This window comes from Pelodiscus sinensis, chromosome 1 (genome assembly GCF_052426305.1).
Source record: "Pelodiscus sinensis isolate ZL-2025 chromosome 1, ASM5242630v1, whole genome shotgun sequence".
Taxonomy (NCBI): Eukaryota; Metazoa; Chordata; order Testudines; family Trionychidae; genus Pelodiscus; species Pelodiscus sinensis.
Genome location: NC_143052.1, coordinates 123,417,792 through 123,439,408, shown reverse-complemented (window position 1 = coordinate 123,439,408; position 21,617 = coordinate 123,417,792). Strand labels below are relative to the sequence as shown.

Below are 21,617 nucleotides of genomic sequence, written 5' to 3'. Positions count from 1 at the left end.
CCACTATAATCTTCGGGTCCTTTTCTGCAGAACTGCTGCTTAGCCAGTCAGTCCCTAGCTTGTAGTAATGTTTGGGATTCTTCTGTCCCAAGTGCAGTACTCCGCACTTGTCCTTGTTGAACCTCATCAGATTTTTTTTTGGCCCAATCTTACAATTTGTCTAGGTCCCTCTGAACCTTATCTGTGCCCTTCAGGGTATCTACTCGCACCTTAGCTTAGTGTTATCTGTGAACTTACTGAGGGTGCAATCCATCTCCTTCTCCAGGTTATTAATAAAAATGTTGAAAAAAACAGCCCCAGAACCGAGCCTTGGGACACTCTGCTTGATACCGACCACCAACCAGTCATCGAGCTGTTGATCACTACCCATTGAGCCTGATGGTGTAGCCAGGTTTCTGTCCTCTTTACAGTCCATTTATCCAATCCATAGTTCCTTAACTTACTGGCAGAATACTGTGGGAGACTGTATTAAAAGCTTTGTTATAGTCAAGATATATCACGTCCACCGCCTTCCCCATATCCACAGAACCAGAATCTCACAATCTGAGATCAGGTGGGCCAAGAGGTCTTCTTTTCTTTAAGAATATTATCATTCCTCTCTCTCTTGTTCCTGTTTTTTCATACCTATTTGTCACAACCTTTGTTAAAGCCGGAGCCTAGATGGAGGATCCTGCCCCATCAAAGAGCCTAAAAAGCTAGCTAGCTTAAAAAGAAAAGAGAATCCTCTGTACTGCTAGTCTAGTTAAAATTGGCCTCTGTTTCCAAGGTTTCCAGTAATGTTTCTTTAGGTATTAGGATCCTCATTTTCAGTGACGTACCCATAGACTAGAGGAACTAGAATGTTAGAGTCTCAATGGGCTACTACACTATAGCTCTCTAGCATCTCTGGGTAATATATATTTAAACAGCATGGGTTTTTCAGATGAAGGCTGAATTTATGAGAGCAGACCACTTGCAAAGTTTGGAGGACCTGAAACTTTTCCCTATACACCCAGTTAACAGGCTTCTGGCTTTTACCATCCTTTTTGTCTCTGGAGTTAGATTTAAACTGCAACAGAGTGTAATCCATCTGATAGATCACTTACAGACCAACGTGGAGTGAAAAGATAGGTGTTTCAGTGTATTCAGTGTTGTCCTTTTACTGGAGTCTGCTGCTACTCTGCCTTCTGGTGTTTGTGCTTCAAGGCAGTTTCTTGTGTTCAGTTCTGCTCTGGACTCTGCAGCTGATTTTGATTCAAGCCCAAGCCTACTGAATAATTAGTAACTGAGAGATGTTTCTTCTCCATGGCAAAACTTCTCTTATGGTGTTCTGGAACTTGGTGTTAAATCTCTCCCTTGACTTTAAGGATCTTTGGTTTAGGCCTATAACTATAAAGAGGTTTTTCTCTGTCAAGTCTGGCATGATATTGATCACAAATATCAGTATTTTGGGTGGGAGACACAAAGGAGTTATATGGTTTTGGAAGAATGGTCATAGTCAATGATCAAGCTGCACATAAATGCCTGGGATCCAAGAGCCTTGTGAAGGACATCATTTGGTCTCAGGAGCTTTTTCTCAGATAGGCCAGACCTACTCTAGGCAGACAAGTTAATAGTTTGTAGAGTTGTCAAGTGATTAAAATTAATTCTGTGATTAATTGCACTGTTAAACAAAATAAAATGCCATTTATTTAAATATTTTGGATATTTTCTACATTTTCAAATATAGTTACAATACAGAATACAAAGTATGCTCAAATCATATTTATTATTACAAATATTTATACTAGACAAACAAAAAGAAGAGTGCTTTCAGCTTCTCCATTGCAGGTGCTGTTATGCAGTTTCTTAATTGTGAATGCTGATTTTACAAAGGTAGAGCTGTGTAAAAAAACCCTGCCCTCAAAAATAAAACACTGTAAAACTTTAGAGTCTATAAGTCCACTCAGTCCTACTTCTTGTTCAGCCACGCGTTCCATACAAGTTTCCTTATATTTGCAGAAGATAATCCTGCTTACTTCTTGTTCACAGTGTCATCTGAAAATGAGAATAGGTGTTTGCATGGCACTGTGGTAGACCACATCACAAGATATTTACATGCCAAATGCCCTAAAGATTTATATATCCCTTCATGCTTCAACCACGATTCCAGAAGACATCTCCATTCTGAGGACAGGGTCTGCTCTATAATAATCCAAAGCAGTCATCATCTGAGTCAGATGCTAGCAGCAGAACCTGATTTTCTTTTTGGATGTTTTGGATTCTGTAATTTCTGCATTGGGCTGTTTTTCTTTTAAGACTTCTGCAAGCATGCTCCACACCTTGTTCTTCTCAGATTTTGGAAGACACTTCAGATTCTTAAACCTTGGGCTGAGTACTGTAGCTATCATTAGAAATCTCACATTGGTACCTTCTTTGCATTATGTCAAATCTGTAGTGAAAGTGTTCTTAAAACAAACAATGCGTGCTGGATCATCATCCTAAATGCCTAAAACATATATGAAATATATGGCTGAATGCAGAGCAGGAGAATTACAATTCTCCCGAAAGGATTGCAGTCAAAATTTAATCAACATGTTATTTTTTTAACAAGCACCATCAGCATGGAAGCATGTTCTCTAGAATGCTGGCCAAGGCATGAAGGGGCATATGAATGTTTACCATATCTGGCACATAAATACCTTGCAATGCCGGCTACAAAAATACCATTTAAATGCCTGTTCTCACTTTTAGGTGACATTGTAAATAAGAAACAATCAGTGTTAATTCTTATAAATGTAAACACAGTTATTCATCTTCATGATAGGCTGAATAAGACGAAGGACTGAATGGACTTGTAGGCTCTAAAGCTTTACATTGTTTTGTTTTTGAGTGCAGTTATGTAACAAAAATTTACATTTGTAAATTGCACTTTCATGATAGATTACACTACTGTACTTGTATGAGGTGAATGAGTGAAAAATACTATTTCTTTTGTTTATCATTTTTAGTGCGCAACTGTTTGTAATAAAAATAATAATATAAAGTGAGCACGGTATACTTTGTGTTCCATGTTGTAACTGAAATCAAAATATTTGAAAATTTAGAAAAAAATAAAAAATATTTAACAGATTTCATTTGTTATTCTATTGTTTAACAGTGCAATTTAAACTAGGATTAATTGTGAATATTTTAAAAATAATGAATAATTTTTGAGTTAATCATGTGAGTTAACTGCGATTGATTGACACCCCTACTAGTTGATACTAAGAAGTTGCCAATGAGAGAAAAATTCTGACAGCTTTGAAGTCTGGTCCTCTCACAGAAAAAGGCAAATCAACTCCCAGTTGATCTGTGTTGGCACAGTATTGCCTGGAAAGGGTGAACCCTAGGTTTCTCCCATCTATCCATAAATCTATATGCCTACTTGACAAATACCATTCTTTTGTACCTAGTGCTTGGATCTTCAGGCTTTGATAGTTATACAGTCCAATGGTCCTACTGGACTTTATACTCATCAAAGCCTTTCATCAGTGCTGACATTTCCTTGTTTTGGAATGGCTATTTTAATAAAAAGCAATGGGCCTTTACTCTCCCATTGGTATCCTGGATTTGTCTCAGAGCAACAAAACAATCTCTTCTCATATACTGTAGGTGGGATGGTCAGATATTGTAGGAGAGGGTAAAGCACCAATTCTTAAATACTACATATAGAAGACTTTCCTTAAAAGTCAGATGCTCGAGATGAAGCTGTCCCCTGGCACCTTTAGTGTACTCATCTGGCAGTTATGCAGGAAATTACTCAAGGTTATTTTCCTTGGCAGCATTTCAGAGCAAATCTTTACATAAAGAATGTAATGTTCTTGAACAATGGGCTGGAAAGGATAATGGATACATTTGTTTGTTTGTTTTGAATTTTAATGAATAAATAGTATTTATTTTTGTTAAAAATAGAAAGTAAAACCATAACAAAATAATCTAGTGATAGTGACCCAAATTTTGGTATCTAGAAAACAAGCACAGTCTTATATCCACATTAAATTTAACTTGAATATTTTAAAATTGGCTATTTTTAAAAAAGGGTAGGTAATGATTTTGTGCTCTTTAAATAATGTGCTTTTTTAAAAAATGTGCACTTTAAAATCTGGGCAAGGATATTTTTGCTCCTTTGTTAATGTTTCTGGAAAGGTTGTTTCATCAGTGGAAAAATAATATGGCCCAGACCCTTAATAACCAGCTCAGCTTCAAGGAAGTCAATAGCTGCACTGATTTCGGTAGAGCTACTCATGACTCTGATTCAGGAAACACATCCGTATTTAGGAAGGATGCTTAAACATATGCTCAAATCCCATTAAGTCAATGAGAGTATTAAAGTTATGCATGTGCTTAAGTGTTTAAGGATCAGGGCCTTAGTACTTCCTTCAGTTGGGATTTATATGCTCAAAATTAAGCACATGTGTGTTTGCTGAAACAAAAAACAGGACTATGTAGCACTTTAAAGACTAAAAAGATGGTTTATTAGGTGATGAGCTTTTGTGGGCCAGACCCACTTCCTCAGCTCAAATTGTGGAAGGAAATAGGCATGACCATATATACCAAAGAGATACAATAAAAAAAGTGAATACATATAAAAAGGACAAATCAAATTTCAGAACAGAGGGAGGATGGGGGCGGGGGAGGTAAATGTCTGTGAGCTAATGATATTAGAGGTGATAATGGGGAAGCTATCTTTGTAATGGGTAAGATAATTAGCGTCTTTGTTAAGACTCCGGCATAAAGTGCCGACAGTGTCCGTCTGCTATGTCCACTGCACAAACATCTCAGACACTTCGCCAAAGAATCAATGCACACAAAATGGATATCAGACAGTATCACAAAGAAAAAACAGTTTCTTGCCATTTCAACCAGAAAGGGCATTGTCTCAACGACTTGATTACCTGCATACTTGCTTCAAAGGCATTTTAACACCAGACTTGAAAGAGAAACCTCTGAACTGTCATTCATGCTTAAATTTGGCACTTTACGCAGGGGTCTTAACAAAGACGCTAATTATCTTACCCATTACAAAGATAGCTTTCCCAATTATCACCTCTAATATCATTAGCTCGCAGACATTTACCTTCCCCTCTCATCCCCCCTCTGTTCTGAAATTTGATTTGTCCTTTTTATGTGTGTTCACTTTTTTTGACTGTATCCCTTTGGTATACATGGTCATGCCTATTTTCTTCCACAATTTGATCTGAGGAAGTGGGTCTGGCCCATGAAAGCTCATCACCTAATAAACCATCTTGTTAGTCTTAAAGTGCTACATAGTCCTGTTTTTTGTTTCAGCTAGACTAGACTAACACGGCTACATCTCTATTACTATGCGTGTTTGCAGCATCAGACTCTAATTAGGGGTCTGATTCAAAGCCCACTTAAAGACAATGGCTTTCTGTTGACTTTAAGTTGCTTTGGAGTATGGATGTTAAAAAGTAGTTATTAGGTAACTCTATAACTACTGAAAATCTCATGGTGCACTCTACAGTATGAAACTCATACTGCAGGGCCTGCAGTGTAGCTGGCTCCCTGGGAGCAGAGCTGGCTCGCCCTGCTCCCGGGGAGCCGCCTGCCCTGCGGGCTCTGCAGTATAAGCTTTATACTGCAGAGCCTGCAGCACAGGGTGGCAGCTGGCTCCCTGGGAGCTGGTGTATGTCGGAAGCTGACTTTTAAGCTGGCTCCTGGCACATACTGGTTCCTGCCTGCTGGCCCTGCTCCTGGGAAGCCAGTGTGCCCCAGGAGCTGACTTAAAAGCCAGCTTCCGGCACGCACTAGCTCTCACCTGCAATCCCGTTCCTCGGGAGCTAGCTGCCATCCCACGCTGCTGCCTGTGATACAGGGGTAGCAGTGCAGCGTGGCAGCTGGTTCCCTGGAAGCTGGTATGTCCCAGGAACTGGCTTTTAAACTGGCTCCCTGCACTTCCTGGTTCTCAGCCCCATTCTTGGCTCCCAGCCTCACTCCCAGAGAGCCAGCTACCACCCTGTGTTATGGGCTCTGATACCAAGCCAGCAGTGCAAGGTGGCAGCCGGCCCCCTAGGAGTGGGCCAGGAGCCTGCATGTAACTGTTAATTGTAACTGATGAGCCCAGGCTTATTGGTTAACCATTTAAAAGTTTTACAATTAGCCCCCTTTATTCGGCACTGGTGAGGCCACATCTAGAGTATTATGTCTAGTTCTGGGCCCCCACTATTGAAAGGATGTGGACACATTGGAAAGTGTCCAGCGGAGGGCAACCAAAATGATTAGGGGGCTGGAGCGCATGACCTACAAGGAGAGGCTGAGGGATTTGGGCTTTTATAGTCTGCAGAAGAAAACAGTGAGCGGGGATTTGAAAGCAGCCTTCAACTTCCTGAAGGGAGGTTCCAAAGACGATGGAGAGATGCTGTTCTCAGTAGTGACAGAAGGCAGAACAAGGAGCAATGGTCTCAAGTTACAGTGGAAGAGATCTAGGTTGGGTATTGGGAAAAATTATTTCACTAGGAGGGTGGTGAAGCACTGGAATGGGTTACCTAGGGAGGTGGTGGAATCTCCATCTCTAGAGGTTTTCAAGTCCCGGCTTGACAAAGCCCTGGCTGAGATGATTTAGTTGGGGTTGGTCCTGTTTTGGGCAGGGGGCTGGACTCGATGACCTACTGAGGTCTCTTCCAGCCCTAGGATTCTATGATCCCTATTTTGGATTACTGAGAATACAGGGGAAACAGTTGAAAGCGACTAGACATGGTGCTGACAAATAATAAAAGTAATCACACAAATAATAGAGAGGTTTTTGCCAGCTAACATTTTTCAGTTGTAACCTGAAACATTACTACATACAAGGCACAGCAAACAGACCCTTTAAAAATAGTACTTTTTTGTTTAAGTAGAGATTTACGCCTATATCCTTGCACAAAATTTCTTAGTATGTTCATTGTGCTGTGCATCAGTAGATTACCACCTTATTTTATTTATTCATTTTAATCTAATCTTTTTTTTTTCATTTTCAGCATCATGACCATTACAGTTCTGAGGTATAATTCATAGTACCTTTAGGATTAAAGAAGTTATGCAAATAATTATGAGTACTGTACTACAAATATCACAATATGGTAAACATCACTGAGATTGCCACTTAGTTATTTCAATTCTAAAAGCATTCTATCTATCAGGATGAGTCTGCGCAAAAAGCATATAAACATGGTTTCCTCCATCAGGAATGCATATTTCATTATTTATTTCCTTTAGTAAATACAAGAATCAGTTCTACTCTCTGTGAAATCACTGATAAAACACCTACAGATTTCCGTGGGGGTAGGATTTGCACCATTGTTTGTGGATGCTGTAAAGAAAAGCTCACTCTCCATTTCCTATATTTCCAAGTTGCACTATATCAGTGTTTCTCAACCTTTTTTTGATAAAGTACCCCCCTTTTTTTTAAAGTACCCCCAGTACCTACAGTTTTTAGACACACTTTTTTTTTCTACCGTTGAAACACATTTGTTTAAACAACTTAATTGTAGTTGGGTGGGCAATGAAATTTTTGGGTGTAAAAAGTACATAAATAATAAAATGCTGTAACACTTAAAACAAAAATTCAATCTTCTCCAAATTTCAGTTGTGTTGATGTACCCCTCCAGACTTCTCTCGAGTGTCCCTAAGTATACTTGTACCACTGGTTGAGAAACACTGCACTAAATCGTTTTTATAGTAACCTAAGGTAGTGATAAAGCATGCAACATAAGATTGTGATCCATAATTATGGCTTGGGTTTTTTTGGTTCCCTTTCAATTGACCATTGCCAAGAGCAGCTTGTAATTCATAATGATGTTCTGAACAAATAATTAGTGCTGTAGTTCAATTTTTGGTTGATAGGACTGATTTTTTAACTTTGGCATATGAAAATCCAGAATAAGCTTTCTTCTTCAATCACCAGTCACTGTCTGGTAGCAGTAACCATACAACGTATGGGAAGGAGGAACTTTTCAGATGTTAGATATTGGAACATCCATGTCTTGATGAAAACTGTCACTAATGTTTTACTGGAAGATGATGAGTGTTAATTTTTGATAATGTGTGTTTATACCTGGATTTAACAGTATTTGAATGTTCCAAAAAAGTATTAATGTCAGACAGCTGTATCATGAGTGACATGTCATTTATGCCAAGATAAAGCTTGAACCTGACTTTAACATGGCTTTTTTTCATGATTGGTCTGCCAGTGTTCAAATAAGCCAATCACACAATGTTTGTGAAGTATTTCCTTTATTTTGAGTTGTACAGGGAAGTTTGCTTCAAGTTGGAAGATGGTCTATCCATTTTATTATGAATACATTTTTCTGTCATGCTTTACAGATTTCAAAGCACTGTACAAATATTAGCTAGTTATTCCTTGGGTATGTAGGCACTGTATCCCACTTTTATGGATGGGAAAACTGAGGTAAAAGAAGGTTAAGTGATTTGTCCAAGTTGCTTATAAAAAAGGAGATTGATTGTATAAAAATCTGCACAGGGAGAGAATAGTACACACTGAAGGGCTCTTTAATTTAATTGAGAAGGGCATAACAAGAGCCAATGACTAGAAGCTGAAGCCAGAGGAATTCAAATTAGAAATTAGGCATGAAGTTTTAACCATGAGTGTGATTACCCTTAGGAAAAAACTACCAAGCAAAGTTTCTCATTTTTTGTTCTCTTCACATCAAGACTGGATGCCTTTTTGGAAGATATACTTTAGTCAACTACAAGTTATTGGTTTCAGTATCGGGATAACTGGCTTGTGATATATAGGAGTTGGGACTAGATGATTTAATAGTATATGTAAGACTTATACTCTATGTATGTATGAACTGTACTATAAAATCTCAGCTTTCATTAAACAAGCTAGTAATTAGTAATTAGAAAGATAAACGTGGAAACATCAAGTGAGAGTTTTTTCACATAAACCCACAGTCTCAAACAATAGTTTTGAAAGGTATGAATTACCCATTGATTGCAATGGGTTGACTTAAATCTAAAGAGAACAACCTAACTGTTAATCCTATTAACTATTTCACCAGTGATCAGCACAAATATTTAGCAAGTATGCTCATTCCATACCCAAATTGTTTCCCAGACTGGAAAATTTAATATCAAAATAAATTATACGGGGGACATGGTTCTAATTGTAAAATTCATATCCATACTTAATTCAATAAAAATTCAAATGTTTAATTCAAATGAAGCTGCTGCAGAAGTCCAGTCTATTGGATCTGACTGCTGCAAAACCCAGGCACGTTGTAACAGAATTTAGGCTCAGTTTGCCATAGCTTACACTGGGCTTTGGTTAAGAAGTTCCATAGTTTTCATGTGTAACTGGAAAAAAGGAATTTCTGTGTGCATCTATAAACTTTTATACTCAGGTACATAGTCAGCTGAATCAGATGCTGGTGTGGGATTAAATACGTAGACAACTCAGACACCACATAAATAAAGTCTTGGAGAAATAATACAATGCATTTGTGCTATCTTTCCTCTCTTAATAATTACATAATGTTCTGTGAAGATCATATATGTTCATATTCCAATGTTTCACTACCAATTTGACACAGAATAATGTTGTTCACTGAAAGGAGTTGCTTTTTTTTTCTAGATTGTGGAGTCGTTCCTGTGTTGGTAAAACTAATACATTGGATTATAAAGAATTTCTGAAGAATCTTGGTATAAATTTGGGTACAATTAAGAGCCAAGGTAGGTGCTCACAAAGAGTATGTATCATGTAGGCTCTGGGAAAGTGAAGTTTTCATTTGGGGGCCTTGTCCTACTGCTGCTGAAATCAATTGGAGACTTTCAATGGTAGTAGGATTGGGCCCTTATATGGCAAATTTAGTCTGGATTTTTTTATAGAAGCCAAAGACAACAATATGTCATGTAGGTGATGGTTTCTCTTAGAGTGGTTTGAAAAGCCCATAGTGTAGCAACATTGCTCACAGGGCCAAAATTTCAAAAAGTGGCACCCATGTACATGTGTAAAAAGTACAGTCACAATTGAAACTAATTTGCTGCAATTATGCATTTAGATAGTAAGAGTTCATGTACAAATAGCTCCTGGAGTATCTTTTGGACCTCCCTGGTCTGGCACTGCCAGGACCTGACTAGTCCTGAACGAGGTTAGCTGGACCACAGGAGGTCAACACCAGGCCCCCTCTACTCTGGCCTGGTTGGGCTCCCTGCTCCTGACCCTGCTGCCAGCTGCTGGCTCTGGTGCCAGTGGTCAGCACTATTGCCATCACCCCAGCAAGGTTCTCGGACACTGGCTCTCCTGTTGGTGCACTCCGGCTGCTAGGGGTCTCTGGTCCAGGAACATCTGTGGTCCAGTTGCTGGACCAGAGAGGCCCAGTTTATAGAGGTTCAACATGCACTGTGCTTAATATGCTTATATGTACAATCAAAGGCTGCACATTCAGTCATGCTTTTTGTGCATTGACTTCTGGCCTTCATTTTTGAAAATATGACCATAACATATCAGAGTTTAAAGACCTTTGAATACATTTTAATAAAAGGGCACCATCAGTGTGTTTTTATCATTTAAAATAATTATTATGTATTGTATTAACCTCTTAGAAGGGTGGAATTGAAACCTGTTTCTTAAAACACTTTTTTTTAACATCATGTATGCAGATGGGTTTGTTATTATAGGGTTACTCACAAGTGCTGGCCTTTCTGCCAAGTGAATTTTCATTTTTCTTTGTTTAAAAAGTAGTATTTAAATATTATGCCAGAGGAAAAAAGCCAATAAAGAATTACGTAGACTTTGCAATTTGAAGAAAAGACTGTAATCTAAATTTTGAGCCTTTCAACTTGAAACATTGCCCCTTTCATTTTTACTATTCAGACTTAATACTTTGCAAAGAATCACAAAAGAATAAACTAATCTTTGCCTAGAAAAGCCCAGCCAGTAGTCACAGAATTGAACTGATCCTTTTTCTGACAAAAAGTCATCCACTGGGTGTCTGATTAATTTTTAAACCAACATTAAAATGAATTGCCTGATTTTTCAAAGGTGCTGAGTATTGGCTGCTCAGTACTTCTGAAAACCATTACAGTCTTTTTTATTTAATTGTACTTTCTCCCTCTTCACTTTGATACAGGGTTGTGCGTACACACTGTGATGTAAGGTTTGTGAAATATTACAAAATAGGGTAGCTTAGGAAATAATTGGCAAAATAACCACAGCTGCTTAGCACTTATGGGTTTTTTTTTTACATAGTGTTGCCAACTCATACCATAACCAAAGCTGTTGCTCTAAAGCAGTTCTGCTCTGATCAAAGAGCAAAGAAGTTGTGAAGGTGAACTTTTCAGCTAGTAAACACAGGGCAGTGTTTAGGGTGAAAATCAGAATGGGTGAAGAAGGATAAAAGAAGGAGAGGGGTGGATGTAGTAAGAGAAAAGACATTAAAGATGGTGCAACTGGAGTGGTTATTTAAAGTGGGCCTGATCCTGAAAACTCCCACCGCCAATTCCTACTGATGTCAGTTGAGCATATTAAACTCTTTGCAAGAGGCTCTCTTTGCATCAGGCTGTTTATTCCATAACTCCTCCTAATATATGATGATTTTATACCGCACCAGGGGAACTTGAATGGGCAAGCTCACAGGATCCTACTCTTATTAGAGAAGAAGATGGGCCAATGGATAATGCACAAGTCTGCGAGCCAGGAGACCTGGGTTTTCACTTCCCACTCTGTCATTCACAGACTTTCAGACCAGGAAGGACCATCATGATCATCAAGTCTGGCTCCCTGAGTACTTCAGGTCACAGAATCTCACTCACACATTCCCGTAATAGGTCAGTAACCTTTGGCTGAGCTACTGAAGTTCTCAAATCTTGATGTAAAGACTTCAAGTTACAGAGAACGCATCATTTACTCTAGTTCAGATCAGCAAGTGACCCATGCCCTATGTTGCAAAAGAAAATTAATTCTTTCCCTTCAGGGCCTTTGCTAAGCTGACGGGAAATTTCCCCCCCCAGTCTCAAATGTGATCATTTAGGCCCTGGGCATGTGTGTAAGATGCACCTGCCATACATCTATAGTAATTCACAGTCCTCCCCATCTACCATCCCATCCCTGGCCATTGGAGATGTTTGCTGCTAACAGTCACAGATGGGCCTTGTCCCATGGTAGAAAAACCATCATAACATCCCTTCTACACCCTTTGGAAGGCTGTTCCAGGACTTTGCTCCTCTAATGGTTAGAAATCTTTGTCTAATTTCAGGCCTACACTTATTGATGGTCAGTTTATATCCATTTGTTCTTGTGTCCACATTGGGCCTCAACTTAAAAAGTCTGCTCACTTGCTGGTGTTTGTCTTTCTGATGTCTTTATACAGTGTTTCTCAACCTTTTTTAATAAAGTACCCCTTAAAAAAAAGTACCCCCAGTACCTAAAGTTTTCAGACACACACAGTTTTTTTCTACCATTGTAACACATTTGTTTAAACAACTTAGTCATAGTCGGACAGGAGATGAAATTTTTGGATGTAAAAAGTACAAAAATAATAAAGCACTGTAAATCTTAAAACAAAAATTCAGTTTTCTCCAAATTTCAGTTGTGTTGACGTACCCTCTAGACTTCTCTCGAGTACCCTTCAGGGTACTTGTACCACTGGTTGAGAAACACTGTCTTTATAGACAGCCATCATATCTCTCCTCAGTCTTTGTTTTGTTAGGCTAAACAAGCTATGCTTCTTAATTCTCCCCTCATAAGGTAGGGTCTCCATTCCTCTGATCTTCCTAGCAGCCCTCTTTTTCACTTGTTCTAGTTTGGATACATCAGTCTTAAACATGGAAGACCAGAAAGGAACACAGTATTACGAATGAGCTCTCACCAGTGCCTTGTACAATGATAACAACACTCTCTCTACTGAAAATACCATGCCAGATGCATTCTAAGATTGCATTAGTCTTTTTTCATTGCTATATCATGTTGACAACTCATAGAAATCCTGTGATCAATATATCCAGGTCTTTCTCCTGAGTGTCACTTCTAACTGATGCAGCCACAGCAGATAGCAAAAGTTCTTCTTATTAGTTCTCAAGTGCATGACCTTGTGCATTTCACTGATAAATTTCATCTGTTTCTCTTATTCCAATGTTTAAGGCCATCCACATTTTCTTGTATGCTATTTTGGTCCTCCTCTATATTGGGAAAACCTCCCAACTTTGTGTCATATGCAGATTTTATAAGCACACTCCCACTTACTGTGTCCAGAATCATTAAGGAAAATGTTAAATAAGATTGGCTCCTGAGGAACTCCACTGTAACTCCCCTCTAGCTTGACAGATCTTTCATTATGACCCACTGTAGTCTCCCCTTTAACCAGTTCACACGTCTTTACCTCACTGATTCACTGGGTGATCTTTGACAAGGAACTTAACTGATTCTTGTCAGGTTCCCCATCATCTGTGAATAAATATGCTTAGTCTCCTTGTAAAATGCTTTGAGATGCAAGGCCTTCATTGACGATGTAAAACAGGGCAATAATTTTTGATGAGGGGGGACTCCAAGAATTTGGTAAGTGGTCATTATGTTAATGGAGGAGGTATGGGGTCTAGAAGAAGGTATGGGAACAAGTGCAGGTATGCAGAAGGTTTGGGTTATGTGGGATAGGGCTGCAGAGTGTGTGTATGTGGGAGAGGGTTGGGGTGCCAGAGACAGACTCTGGCCAGGGAGACGCCACCCTGGGTAGCTCCCTGTCAGCAGCACAGTGAGTCCTCAGCCAGACTCCCTGACTTCCATGCCCCCACAGGCTGCTGGGATCATGTGAGTGCTGAAGGCTGCAAGCCTGTGGGGAGGTCAGGAGTGGTACGGCAGCTACCATTGGCCAGAAACCAGCCAATGAAAGCTGCAAGATTGTGCTAGGGGTGGGGGCAGTGCATAAAGCCTCTCCCCTTTCCTCCTGGTCTTGCAGTGTTCAGAAAACTGCTCTGAGCAGCCCATGGGCCATATTTTGCCCAACCCAATATAAAAACTGATTTAGCTTTAACTGTGGATACTTCCGTTGGTTCAAAACCAGTTTATAACACCTATCTCATAAGATAAACTGATAATTCAATTTAAACATGTTTTTTTAAAAGGGCCCACATTGTTTTTTGCCCCTGTTTAATTAAATCGATTTAAAAACATGCCCTGGGTGAATCAGGTGCAACTTTGTGCATTGACCAGACCTACTGATGAAAAGCATTACAGGAGTAAACGCAGTCCCCAAGTTACATGGATCCGACTTATGTCGGATCCCTACATACGAACGGGGCTTTTCTCGCCACGGAGGACGTGGGCGGCGGGACCACCCAGACGCGCTGCGGTCCCGCCGCCTGCGTCCTCCGCGGCGAGAAAAGCCGCTCCACGTCTCACTGGTCTGCTGGGGGGGGGGGGAGTCCCCAGCAGACCAGGGAGACGTGGAGCAAAGCCGCGGAAGACGCGGGCGGCGGGACCGCGGCACGTCTCGGCGGTCCCACCGCCCACATCTCCCTGCATCTAGCTACCCGCATCTAGCTGCGACCCCCCCCCCCCCAGCAGACCAGGGAGATGCGGGCGGCGGGACCGCCGAGACATGCCGCGGGCCCACCGCCTGCGTCCTCCGCGGCTTTGCTTCGCGTCTCCCTGGTCTGCTGGGGGGCGGGGGCGTGCAGCTAGCGCGCCCCTCCCCAGCAGACCAGGCTTTTCTCACTGACGCCTGGGGTAGAGCAGCTGGACCTACCCGGCAGCACCCCAACTGCTCTGTCCCAGACGTCCAGATTCAGCCGCTGTTGAAACTGATCAGCAGCTGATTCCAGGAAGCCCGGGGCAGAGCAGCTCTGCCTCGGGCTTCCTGTAGTCAGCCGCTGGTCAGTTTCAACAGCGGCTGAATCTGGACGCCAGTTCCGACTTACATACAAATTCAACTTAAGAACAAACCTACAGTCCCTATCTTGTACGTAACCTGGGGACTGCCTGTAGTTGGAGTTGGTATTTTTACTTATTTATGACCAGATTTTGATACTTCATGGGCTGTCCTACTGAAATGGAGTACTCCAAGAGTAAAATGCTACTCAGCAAGAGAAAGGGTGTCAGAATCTGGGCCATGTCTCGTACAGTGATGCTATACAGTGAACAAAATATGGGAGATATAGCAAAGCTCTTGCCTGGAAAAATGTACACTCTAAAAGCACAGTGTGGACAATGTTGGATGGTGATTGTTCTAGCTTGAATGCTTCACAGGAAAGCCTTTTGATGGGGGACACTTGGCATACATTAACTAAAGGCTCTTTCAAGGGCTGTGGGCAGTTTGAAAGAACACAGATTTAGGAAAATGTGAAAGAAACAAAGGGATCAGTCAAGAGAAACCAGCTCTTTCAAGGTTAGCAGGCATGTTTGCTTTTTTGAGATCTGTGGGTGAGTAGTCATCCATACACTGAAATCATGTTTTCAGGAGCCTAATTACTCTGTAATGGTTTTTCTAAAGAGATAAAACTATCAGAATACTCTGTGATGTTACATGCTAACAAGCATATTTGTTAAGATTGTAAACTACATGAATTCATTCTCCTAAAGAAAAGTTAAGATAAAACACTATTGTAAATGCTAAGCATTGTGCCTATTAGTCTTCCCTGTAAATACAGTCTGAGAAATACAAAACAGTTGTATTTTGGGCTTATCTTTTTTTTTTTTTTTTACACGAAGACTTCTCTAATGATTTAACAAGAAATTGTCTTCAAAAAGAAATCCAGTTACTTTTATTTCTTTGAAAGTGACAATAGGAGTGATTTTGCTAAAATGTAGTTTTCCTTATCAGCACCGAACTGGGAGGAGACACCAGACAAGATGCAGAAACAGAATAAGCTGTCACTACAGACTTCACCAACTGAGTGTAGTTTGATAGAATACACACTAGATGACATTGAGATGGCTTTTAGGAAAAAGGTAAGGGAGTCCTTAACATGTCTGAATACTCTGAAATATGAAGAGGTTGAGCCATACGTCACACAGAAAAGAGATTACACAGAAAGATTTGGAGTTCAAGATACCAATTAGTAATTTCACTAGAAAATTCCAGTGTGCAATATGTGTATTGTTTTTTAAAAAGCCCTTAATAAGTAGCAGTTTTATGTTTCATTGCACTTTCTAAAGGTTTCATACATTGTCAGGTTCATAACTTTACAAATGTATATAAATACCTAGGGCAGCACCAAATTTTATAGGCTAAAACAAAATACAAATATTGAAACTCAATGGCTCAGGCAAATTATATGTGAATCTGTCCCTTCTCACAGCTACCAGTATATGACTTGCCTGAATCCAACCCAGCTCCGTAATGAATAAAATTGCCATAATTTGGCAATTAATTTTATGAACTACATGAAATAAGCTAGTGCTTAGTGGCCAAAGTGCTATTGCTAGTTCAATATGTATGGAACTTATAAATGGCACCCATACGAATACAGGAGTTAAGGGCTTAATTGGTATGGAGAAGGAATTAACTCTTTATTCCTTGAGGGGATCCTTTCAGAGCAAGGTGGAAGGACAACATGGAGGATCGTGCACTGCTACTTCCATGCATATGTTTAACCTATGCTGTAGACAGAGGAATAGAATCCAAATCTCCTGACTTTCAGTTCTGTCCTTTTACCTCAAGAACCTACCTCTTCTCTCAGGGCATGTCTACACTACCCAGCTAGTTCGAACTAGCGGGGGTAATGTAGTCATCCGCAGTTGCAAATGAAGCCCGGGATTTGAATTTCCCGGGCTTCATTTTTAAATGCCGGCTAGTTCGGACTCCGTGCCGTGCGGCTACACGCAGCACGGACTAGCTAGTTCGGATTAGGCTTCTAATCTGAACTAGCTGTACACCTCGTTCCACGTAGGTGGAAGCCTAATCCGAACTAGCTAGTCCGTGCCGCGTGTAGCTGCGCGGCACGGAGTCCGAACTAGCCGGCATTTAAAAATGGCGCCAGCCGGCTTCATGCAAATGAAGCCCGGGAAATTCAAATCCCGGGCTTCATTTGCAACTGCGGATGACTACATTACCCCCGCTAGTTCGAACTAGCGGGGTAGTGTAGACATACCCTCAGAAGGCTATAGAGAAAATGAGGGGTCAGGATTATGGACCAGAATTAGTGGTTTAGTACAAATCCAGCTGTACAGGCCCCTACCTGTACTTCCTCAGCCTTGAAATGACTGGAAAGTTCTACCAGGATGGAGATCAGCAGGCACAAAGGGTATAGGGTTACCACCTGACCTTTCCCTTTAGATCTTGATTCTGAGGTCAGGGTAGGTTAGGGTTAGTGCTTGGGTAGGTGACTGGGTACATCTCATCACCCTATAAATGAAGTCAGCCCATGATATTTATTTTGGACTTCCTGAGGCCTTTCCATACATTATCTCTGCCCTGTGATGTCTGCAATTTTCATTTAACAGCAAATAGAGCAGAAAAAAGTAGGCTAGAGCACCAAAAAAGGGAGATGAAGAGCCCAAGGAATGTCTGTATTATTCAGCAAACAATACTGAATGAACTTTTGGTTAAATTTAGTTTAATCAACTAGCCAATGGAATTGTTATTAACTAGTTGATTAGTGGATAAGCGGGGGGAGCTACAGTAGCTCTTAATACGTTTAGGCTGGATTAAAAGGCTGGAATGAGCTGTCCCAGCTCGTGCCAGCGTCTCCCCCTCCGATGTTCCTCTGCTTTTTAAATGCATTAAGAGACTACTGGCTCTTAATGCATTTAAAAAGCAGAGGCACCGTGTCTGGGAGTGGGTAAAAGCCGGGAATCAGCTGACTCCTGGCTCGTGCCTGGTCCCTGCAACCCTCTCTGCCTCCCCTTTCCCCTTCTGAGACAGTGCTGGGGAGAACTGCCCTATTAGATAGTTGACTAGTTGCTTACATCCCTAAATAAGACCAATCTACTTGCTATTTTATTATCTTTATTGAAAATTGCAGAAAGTCCCATAAGCAAAACAACACTCCCCTTATTTCTTTGCAACAGTCCATGAACATAATAACCAAAGAAATGTGCAATATGTTTATGTACCAGGAATATTAACCATTCTGTTTCTTTTAGAATTTTTTTAGCATTCATTATGCTCCATTTTAATAAAGAGGAGCTTGGTACTGAGTTATACTAGGGATGTCTTTACAAGTATATTAAGACAGATCTATCAAGCAGGCAGATCCACCAATATTTTTAGCTATTTTAGAATTTTGAGGTAGAATTATTACATGTTCTACCTTTCTATGAGAAACTTGTCTGCCTTGTCACTTGACTCTCTGTGATTGGAAAATACTGTTTTGTAGTGAGCTTATTAATTAAACATCTGACAGTCAGAGCTTGCCATGGTAACCTATTTGATCTGTTTACAGAGAAGAACATTTGAAAAGGTCTTTTAAAAATACATTATTGTTTTAAAAACTTCATGAGTTTGATTCTTCTGAACAAAACATTATAAATTGTATCCATTTCAGCTTCACTCTGCCTATCAGAACATTGAAAAAGCCTTCAGAGCATTTGATGTCAGTCAGAGTGGATTTGTGTCTTCGGATTACTTAAAGTCAGTCATAAATGGCTTTGTATTTCCGTTACCAAATGGAACTTTTCAAGAGCTAATGAATAGGTAAGAGTAATTTTGTTTTCTTTAGAGACATTTTTAATGCTGCAGCCTCATAACTTGAGTATTACTTTATGTGATTTCCTTTGTAAATTTGCCTCATTTGTATCTGTGTTGCAGTAAAATCTGATAGAATGAGCTAACGGGCCATGTTTGCAGCAGTAAGGTAGCTAGGCACAATAGAGTGATTATCTTCCCTCAGAATTGCCTTACTTTTATTTGTTTGTCATGTTATATTTAGCTTCCTAGTGGGAAGAGTACTCTCTTCATTCAGGTAAATGATGAAACTTTAAGAGAAATTTATAAAATTAATAAAAATCATCATAACTGAAAAATAACTAAAATTTAATGCTGGGCATGTTCAGAACCTAATACTCAAATATATATTTTTTTCAAATTGACTTCTAGGTTCAGATGATAATTACTCATTATTATTATTACATTTATTAATTATTTCTTTATTAGACATTAATCATGTAGTCAGCATTATATAAGAAACCAATTTAAAACAATCTTTGTCTTGAAGAGCATACATTTTATTTATAACTCTATGTGAAAAGTAGGACAACCCCTATGGATTGAGGGCACTGTGAAGCACCTTGACACCAATGGCAGTTATCTGTGTTGACTGAGATACTGATTGCTGCTGGTGCCTGGAAAATATTGTGATATTGGCCAAGTTATATCTTAGCACATTTTGTTGGAAACTTACTTTTAAATGTAAAAATAATGTACTACTGTACTTACTTTATCCCAGAAATAAGGGATTTGGTGACTTACTGGAAGAGCACCTCAACCAGTATTACCACTATTACTTTATTGCACTTTTTAAAGATACATCTGTTTACAGGGTTAAATGAAAGTATGAAGTACAGCATATCTTTAATGGGGCTTACAATGCTAATAATTTTGACTAGGGAGTGGTCATCAGGAATCACTATGCATGCATGCATCTACACTGCATCCCTAGCTCAAAATAAGCTATGCGATTTGAGCTACATAAATTGTGTAGCTCATTTCAAGTATATTTTGAAATAGTTTATTTCATAATTTGGCTCTGTCTACACAGTGCCAGATTTCAAAATAAACGCTGTTCCAAAATGTCCTTTAATCCTCGTAGAATGAAGTTTACAGGGACATCGGAATAGCGTGCCCGTTATTTTGAAAGATATTTTAAAATAACGTGTGTGCTGTCAAGACACGGAATAGCTGTTTTGATATACCGGAAGTAACCTCAAGGTTACTATAGCAACACTGAGGAGCTAGATGATGTAGTGATGTCACTTCTGGATTTGGGACTCAGCCTGCCCTCAGCTAGCCAACTCCTCAAATCTACATTCCCCTTTTAAAGCCAGAATATGGATATTCTTCAGCTTTTTTTGGATCAATCTGGATCCACACTTATACATAGAGATCAAAATCTGCAAGAAGAAAATAGCCAGAAGATAGCCTAAGACGATATGGCCAAGGAAGAAGAACAATTTAACTTCTGAACTTGATCTTTAACAAAAACAGAGATTGCTTGAGTCTTAAATACAGGCGACCCCCGACTTATGACTGCCCAACTTACGACCCCCGGCATTTACGACTGCCTTGCTACAGCCACCACCTTCACCTGGCAAAGCCCCAAGCCGGCTCTGGGAGCAGCTTGTGCCTTGCCACTTTCTCCCAGCACAGCTTCCTGCTTGCTCTGGAAGCAGCTCACACCTCAGACTACAACTCCCAGGAGGCAAAGCGGGCCAGGAATGGAACCCCCATTTTAATCATTGCACCTATGGGGAAAAAAGGGTTCAACTTACGATGGCTCAACTTACAACAATACTGCAGGAACCAATTAGATCATAAATGCAGAGGTTGCCTATAGTGCTGCAAAGCACACAAGTCAGTTCTTAGCATGTGAGCAAAGCAGGAACCAGATCATATGTTACTATTTAAGGATTCCATAATATAGTTTACATACTTAAACTCATTTGTGTGAAAGTAGGACCATCCGTGAAAATAAATCAGTTGGATTTTTTTTCTTGTATGCTCTAGATAACTTTAAAGGCCTCACTGCAGATAGACATTTTATAGCAGCAGGTGCAGTGAGAGAATATCATCTGCAGTAACCATATTGCTTTGTGCATTCAACAGATAAATCTGATTTTCTTCTAGTCATTCACAATGTGATATAACAGTGATCAACTATTACTTTGTCAAAAATATTGCTATTATAGTTTCTTCAGTTTGTGTCACTTGCTAGTTTTAAATCTTAAAGTAAATCTTGCTGTTGAACACAAGCACATAATGGAAAGATTTCTACATGCATTTTTCCATTGGAATTTTCTCTAGACATTGACAAAATATGGTGTCACTTTAATGATGCTATAAACAGAAATATTCCAGCCTAAATATACTATATCTTTCAAGTGATATTTCTCAGATAAGATAATTCAAAAGATGCACCAGTGTAAAACTAACAACACAGCTTTCTCATAGTTGTGTTGCTGTAATGCATATATAGCTTCATCTAGGCTGATAATGAAAATAAGAAAAACTGATAGGGAATGTTATATGAGCCGTAACAGCGTTCACTCACTGTTATGACACCTTGTGACTGGATCTGGGGATCAGGTTTGGCCCCCTTTTCTACTGGTTGCTTGCTTCATAGGCTCTCTCTCTTTCTGGGACTTGGGGTGCTCCCTCTTCATGACCCTGCCAGAGGAGTAAAGTCACTATTTAGTCTGTTTCTTCTGAGGGTCCAAGTCCCCCAGGACAAGCTATCCATAAGCCCTGCAGGCAGTCTTCTAGTCCAAGTCCAGATCTAGGGCCATTTTTCCAGGGGCTGGCGGGAAATCCAGGCTTATCCATTATTCCAGGTTCCAACCAAGGGACCCTATGCCTAACAACCATAATTTAAACTTAAAAAGCAACAAATGATCTGGTAGCAATTTATAGACTAACAAAACATGTAGATGGTATCATGAGCTTTTGTGGGCACAGTCTACTTCTTCAAGTGACTGAGTATTGAGTTTAGGATGTGCAGACCCA

General features: G+C 40.0%; 1 protein-coding gene across 3 annotated transcripts in view; it reads left to right on the top strand.

The window, feature by feature from the left end:
- The window catches only part of EFCAB6 (EF-hand calcium binding domain 6), a 162,179-nt gene that overhangs the window by 37,722 nt on the left and 102,840 nt on the right, over positions 1–21,617 (top strand). For all 3 annotated transcript variants that reach the window (XM_025187059.3, XM_075899542.2, XM_075899562.2), the window contains 3 exons: positions 9,599–9,696; positions 15,780–15,907; positions 18,445–18,593. In XM_025187059.3, coding sequence (XP_025042844.3) covers positions 9,599–9,696; positions 15,780–15,907; positions 18,445–18,593 — 375 coding nt within the window. The remainder of the gene's footprint in view (positions 1–9,598; positions 9,697–15,779; positions 15,908–18,444; positions 18,594–21,617) is intronic.